We start from the raw sequence: 7,175 nt of genomic DNA on the forward strand, positions 1-7,175 counted from the left end.
GGGGACAGCAGATTTTCTCTAGCTCCTAACCGTTCAGGAAAGCTTCCCAGACATTGCCACTGCAGAAGAAAACGTCCTTGCTCTGAGCTCCCCTGGCACCTGGAGTGTCTCATCATGCACCTTGGCTTGTGTGCTGGTATTACACAGGGGCTCTTCCCAGGCCGGGCTGCACTCAGGGCAGCTTTAACATGAATGAATGAACTAAAGAGTGAACAAGAGACAACTGACCAGCCTGTTCCAAATATAGAATTGATGCAACTGCAATGCAACAGATACAAAGGGCTGGTGGGAGGATGGGGATGGGTCCCAAAAGTCCCCGAGGTCCAAGAACAACTCTGTGTCCACTCAGGACCCCTTGTTTTCCTTCTTCCTCTCTTCCTCGTGTTGCTTCTCCAGTGGCCCACACTGGTCCTGGAAGAGAGCATGGGGAAAAGAATAGCTGAGCTGTAACCAGCCCTGTGAGGGATCCTAACCCTGGCTCTGCCAGTCCCTGGTTTGGTGACCTTGGGAAAGTGACATTTCCTCTCTCAGCCTCAGCTTATTCATCACTACAATGGAGGCTCAAACCCTTAAGAACCACTGACATGTACTGTGCTCTTAGGACCTGCCAGGCCCCCCTGGATTCCTCACCACCCCCACCACTTTACAGATGATGAAACTGAGGCTCAGAGCAGCCACATGACCTGCCTGAGGTCACCTACTCAGACAAGGGAGGGAAGATTGCAACCAAGGGGTCTGACTTGGTACCTGAGTTTATAGTCCTTTCCCAGGGTTCCCAGTGAAGGGAGAGGGGTTCAAACCACTGCTGGTCACGTGAGATGACCTCCAATGGCAAACTGAAGAGACCTTTGTAGTTTATAGTTATGAGTGTGTTTCATGTATGTCCAAGCGTGTGACCAGCTCATCAGCTCTGTGATTTCACAGACATGAATCCCTACAGAGCAAGAGACCAAGGAACCCTCTCAATTAACACAGGTTTAAAGAGAAGCGTGGAGGCACTGCTTAAACAGGCAAGTCTCAGCTGCACAAAATTGGGGCGGTGGCCCTGGACTTGCTGCAGTTTGGGTGGCTCTGAAGCCACAGTCCCAATCCCTGTGGACACAGCGTTGTACGGTAGTTAAGTTTGTCTGTCAGGTTGGCAGACAAATTACTGGTTGAGTGGCTGGGCAGCTGTATGTAGTATCCCCATGAGACTGGTAATCAACTCCATGGTAGAATCTACTGTGAGCAGCTGAGTAACTGCCTTAGGGATGTGGTCCGCTTCCTGTATATAAGGAGAAGTCTTGGGAATTGTCCCTAGCTTATGGCACGCTTGGACCCTGCATGTAGCTGTGTCACTGTTCAGCAGCTTGCCATGCTCTGCTAACCTTGGGACTTTCAAAGGATTTGAATTAATGGCCTGCCATGTGGTTTGGTAACATCAGGACTGTGCCATTTTATTTGTTGACCTTGGGCTTGTTAGCTTCAGCAGCCAGTAGCTGCCTGAGTGAAGAAATGCCTCTAGCTCTAGTGGGCCGGAATCAAGAGCTGAAGTCCAAGGTCAAAGGGCTTTCACACAGCCCCTAGAGCCTGACACGGTGAACTTGGACTTAAAGCCTCCAAAATGTAAGAGACTAAACTCCTGTTTGTTCAGTCAACCCATTTGTGGTATATTCTTGTCAGAGTGGCACTAGGGAACCAGGACACGTTGGACAGCAGGAGAGGGTCGGAGCTCAGGATGGGTGGTCGTTGTTGTTCATTGTCACTGAGTGGATTCCAACTCACGGCGACCCCAAGTGTGCAGAGTGGAACTGCTCCGTGGGGTTTCCACGGCTGTGGCCACTCAAGGGCAGTTCAGCCTGTCCTTTGAGGAGCCTCTGGGTGGTGGTGAACCGTCAACCTTCTGACTAGCAGTGAGCGCTTCACCATTTGTGGCACCCAGGGCTCCCCATATGGGTCCTCGGGTCCCACCACCAGGCCTTTGCTCCTGGCCTTCCCTCCTGTTAGCCTCTCAGACCCTCCCCTCCTGCCCAGAGTCCTCCCTGATTTCACAGTGACTTTTCCCCTGGAAGGAGCTCTGCTGGTGTAGTGGTTAAAACATTCATCTGCTAACCAAAAGGTCAGTGGTTTGAACCCACCAGCCACTCCAAGGGAGAAAAATGAGCTAGACTGCTTCTGTAAAGTTGTATAATCTTAGAAACCCTATAGGGCAATTCTGCTCTGTCCTATAGGGATGCTATGAGTTAGAATCAACTAGAAGGCAGTGGGATTTTCTCCCCCGTGGCTCTCACCCACCACCAAGGGCCCACGTGATGTTCCACTGGCCCTGGCAAGTGAGCAGGAGCTTAAAAGTACAATGCCCTGCTTTGCTGTGCATCCTTGGCTGATGGCCTTCCCTCTCTGGGCCCTCTTCATTTACCTTCTTCCCATCTGTGTAATGGATCTCCATATTCTGCAGGCCCATGCACTTGAGGGCATCATAGAACTCTCTCAGTTGTTCTTCAGTCACCTCCTGCTTGTCAGCTGCAGTGGAGAGCCAGAGGCTGGGTGAGGATGTTGGGGGACACAGGTGGAAAACTGGTAGGGCTGGAGTTCTGGGATCCCAGCCCTAGGGGTGGTGAGCCTGGGTGGGGTTGCAGTTGGAGGCTGACAGGGTGCTTACCGTAGAAGGACAGCCCCTTGTTCAGTTCATGTTCTGGCAAGAAGGCAAGCAGGAAGGTCTTGGGGTCCTTGGTGAGCAGCAGGTGGGCAATATGTTCTGTTCCCCACTCTGGATGCAGAAAAAACCCTCTGAGGTGAGGAGGGTGGGATGGTCCCCATCTTACAGATGAGGAAACAGGAGTGTGCCCTTCAGTGAAGGCCCAGGGTTCACCTGGGCCACCACTTCCCTGGTTCCTACTGGGTGCTGGTCCCTGTGCTGAACACTCTACTTACATACATGGAGTATGTCCATACACACATAGTACACACAGGGAATGTGCAATGCACATGGAATACATGCATGAAACATGCACATGTGAACACCTACATGGGATAAGCACACATGCATACACACATGCATAGGTACATGGAACCATAGGAGCCCATGCACTGTGGATGCCAGAGTCTTTGTCCCCACCTTGCAGATGAGGGGAATGACGTCTCAAGAGAAGCCTCAGGCTCTAAGTGAGGTCAGTTCATTTCTGTCAGCATTTTGTGCCCCTACTCTGTGCCATCTCTGCAGTGATGCCATTGACATGGGGACAGTCACTGGCCAACACATGGGCTGCCCCCTTTGCTTTCAGAGAACCATAAGGGTGGCTAAGAGAGAGGCAGGTGTGAAGCCAGCCTTGATTTTGAATCCTAGTTCTACTCACAAGCTGTGTGACCTGGAGGAAATTACTTGACTTCTCTGTGCCTCTTACTTTCCTCATCTTTACAGTTTCCTCATCTGGAAATTGGGCATGATCATTGTAACAGCTTTGGGCTGTATCTGAGCATTCCATCAGTTAATTCATGTAAAGCACTTCAAACAGTGCCTTGCACACAGGACGACCTCACAATGTTGGCAACTGTCACTACCATGATTGTAGAGTGTAGGCACCGGTACCAGGAAGATATGAGCCATGGGCCTTCCCTGTGTTCTTTCAGTCCAAAGCCTCCAGGTCCTTATCCCCAGCCCTCCTCTATAAGCCAGGCCAGCCAACCCACAGTCCTCTCCTCACTACACTTTAACCTCCAGTCTGAGGCCCAGCCCTTACCATATTTGGAGAAGGTCCCATTCTCCCGCTGCACCTCCAAATTGCTGGTGTTATAGATGCACTGGCCTCGGCTAAAGTCAGACCCAAGGTGGGAGAAAGAGTAAGAGGGGGAAGGAGAGGACAGTCGCCCATCATGATCACTGAGGGGCAAGAGCTGGGCAGAGATTGCAGTCAGCCCTCCTCCCTCCAAGCATGGGATGTCCGGGTGTAGGACCAGGGAGAGACTTGCTCAAAGCACTTGGAATGCTAAGAGTGGAAGCCAGAAGCTGATGCCTGGAGGATGGGGCAGGAAGGGAGTGGGGGGCTGGCTTATGGGGGTCTCACGTGGTCTGATACTCTCTGAGTAGGATCACATCCTCCGTCATGTTGGGGGTAAAGTAAAAGAAGTCCGCCTGTATCTCTTGAGACGACGCATTGTACTTGGGTTCCCGGAAGACTGAGGCGATGTAAAACCATTTGCCAGAGATCTGGGGAGAAGCCAGGAGCTGGTGACGGGGGCTTGGGGCTGAATCCGCAGCAGTCAGCTGGAGGAGACTAGGCTAATCTCTCACTCCATTGTGTGGGTGGGGAGACAGAGGCTCATAGCATGAATCAGGCAACCTTCCGGGCAGCACCCCCATGCCCATCACAGAACTGGCCCAGCCCAGGGACCTTGGAATTGGTCTTCTGGGTCTGGAGGCAGAGGAATGCCACCCGAGGCCACCCAGCAGGTCACAGCTTCACCCCAGGACCCGGGAAAGGACACGACAGAGCCGGGAGCAGAGAGCTAACCAAGAGCCAGCAGATGAAGGGCAGAGCTGGCACTCACCCACTCCAAGGTGGCATTGGTGATAGGTGCTGGCTTCAGGTTGGCACATGCTGGGTCCTGGGCGTCCAGCAGAGGGAGGAGGCTCAGGAGGGCAAGGACCCAGGGCAGAGCCATAATGAGAGAGGAGACACTTGGAGCCAGGCAGACTGGGGGCCTGAGGGCTCATCGACCTTTATAGCACACTGTGGGCGGGCACCCTGTGACCCAGCAAGGGTCAATGTCATGACTGTGACACAATCTGGTGAGTGCTTGGGAAATGCTTTTCACAAAACCTTCCTTCTTTTCCCCAAAGCCGGCTGCAGGTAAGTTCCCTAAGTCAAGGCCTAACGCAGGTCCCTTAGATTGAAGGGGTTACACAGATCAAAGCCAGGAGGAGTATGGAGTGGAGTGATGTTGCCATATGTGAGTTCTTGAGGTTCAATAGAGGGGTCACCCACTTACAACCTCATATTTCAATCTCATTCCCAAGCCACTGAGCACCAAGCCTTGAGCAGGACAAAATGCTGATGTTGATGACACCGTGGAGAGTTCCCAGCTGTCAAGGTTGGGGGTAGGGGTTAGTAGGGACACAGAGACAATTTCCACTGAGTGTGGAAGAGGAAAAGTTTAGAGGAACCCCAACACAGGGACTTTTCCAAAAGGAGGTGGCAGCTAAGCTGATGGTCTATTTCCAGCAAATGTGGTACTTGAACCATCTTCCAATGTCTAAAACAGGAAATGATCTCCATGTTGCTGTCCCTGGGGCTCTGGAGGTGTAGTGGTTAAATTACTGAGCTACTAGACCCAAGGTCATCATTTTGGACCCACCAAGTGCTCCGCAGGAGAAAGATGAGGCAATCTGCTTCTGTAAAGATTTATAGTCTTGAAAACCCTAGGGGGGTCATTATGACTTAAATTCAACTTAATGGCAGTGAGTTTGCTTTTTCTTTTACAACTTTGTGTTCTGATTCCATCAATCTGTTTTGAATAATTTTCCATGTTCCAGTATTTCAATTGCTGTCTAGTTAACGCCAACTCATGGAGCCCTGTGTGTCAGTAGCTCTGTGCCCCCAGGGTTCTCAGGGACAGATTGTTTGGAAGAAGGTCACCAGACCTTTCTTCTGAGGTTCCTCAGAACAGCCAAATGCATTCACAGTGTGCAATCCCCAGGGACCACATATCAGTATGCTCTATCATGACTTTAATGGATCTGTAAACATTCAGTAACTCAGTAGAGTTTAATTTCCTTAATCATGTCAGTTCTTTCTATCTTCTACCAGTTTATATTGTGATTGTTCCTCTGATGATCAGTGAGAGGAATCAAATTACCTTCCAAAAGTACGGTATGATACAAAAGAAGAAACTTTGTATTGGTCAACTCTGACTCTTGTACATAAAGGTTTATAGCAGCAATATTCAAAATGGCCTCAAACTAGAAGTAATGCAAGTGTTTACCAACACGTCAATGGGAAAACAAATTGTGGCATCTTTACACAACGGGAGATTCCAAAAGTCCAAATCACTGCCATCGTGTCAATTCCAACTCATACCAACCACCATTGGGTTTCTAAAGCTGGAAATCTTTATGGAATCAGACTGCCTTATCTTTCTTCTGCAGAGCAGCCAGTACTTTCCAAACATCTACCAGAGCTCCTTCAATGGGCTGTTAGTAAGAAGAAGAAGAAGAAAATAAACTCCTGATGTTGTTGTTGTTATTATGTGCCATGGAGTCGGACCCGACCCATAACGACCCCTCCTTAGTTTTCCGAGGCAATATCACTACAGAAGTAGATTGCCCAACCTTCCTTCCGAGGAGTAGCTGGTGGGTTTGAACCACCAGCCTTCTGGTTAGCAGTCAAGTGCCTTAGGCACTACGCTACCAGAGCTCCTAATAGATATAACAAAATGAATGAATTTCAAAAACATTAAGCTGAATGAAGGAAGCCAGACACAATAGAGCACAGATTATGTGGTTGCGTTTACATGAAGTTCTAGAACAGCCAAAACTAATCTATGACGACAGAAAGCAGGTCAGTGGTTGCCTAGAGGGAGGAGGGCAGTTTGACCACAAAAGGGCACAAGAACCTTGTGAGGTGGATGGTAATGTCCCTGTGTTCATCGGAGTGGTGGTGACACACATATGCATTTGTCAAAGCTCATTGAACTGTAGACCTACAATGCCCATTGTATGCAAATTATACTTCAATACGGTGATTTTTTTTTTTTAATGCCTTCCTCCTAAGGAGAAAAAACATTTAAAAAATCATAAAGCCATGATTTTAAATTGTTTTTTTTTTTAATTTAAAATATTTTTTATTGTCTTTCACATTATAAACTTTCTCGATTACATTTGTCCTTTGTCTTTCTATTGCTTTGAATGACATTACTCAGCCTCATGCTCAGAAGAGGAAGATTCGATTACCAAAGATTTGACAGAAAAATGATAGAAGGTTCAGGCTCACCTTTATATCAACTATATCAGGAATTCCTAAATATACATGTAGGGTAAACATAATGACTATGAAAGGTATCCTAAGAAAGTGCCATACTGTAGCATATGAACACTAACAGTGATACAGACAGCATGCTTTTGAAGACAGAGCTGGACTCAAATCACACATTCATCTATCAGTTACATTTACCACATAAACTCTCTCATCCTCAGTTTT

General features: G+C 48.8%; 1 protein-coding gene across 1 annotated transcript; it reads right to left on the bottom strand.

Annotated features, from left to right (window-relative positions):
* Positions 1-345: 345 nt before the first annotated feature.
* LOC103193459 (alpha-1-acid glycoprotein 1) lies at positions 346-4,641 on the bottom strand. Its single transcript, XM_007936685.1, has 6 exons — positions 4,528-4,641; positions 4,044-4,186; positions 3,720-3,790; positions 2,642-2,749; positions 2,399-2,502; positions 346-411 (listed from the first exon to the last, which is right to left on the bottom strand). The coding sequence occupies exons 1-6, from the start codon at positions 4,639-4,641 to the stop codon at positions 346-348; spliced, it is 606 nt and encodes a 201-aa protein (XP_007934876.1).
* Between the last annotated feature and the right edge of the window lie 2,534 nt (positions 4,642-7,175).

The sequence above is a fragment of the Orycteropus afer genome, unplaced genomic scaffold, assembly GCF_000298275.1.
Source record: "Orycteropus afer afer isolate SDZICR_OR568_19922 unplaced genomic scaffold, OryAfe1.0 scaffold00037, whole genome shotgun sequence".
Taxonomy (NCBI): domain Eukaryota; kingdom Metazoa; phylum Chordata; class Mammalia; order Tubulidentata; family Orycteropodidae; genus Orycteropus; species Orycteropus afer.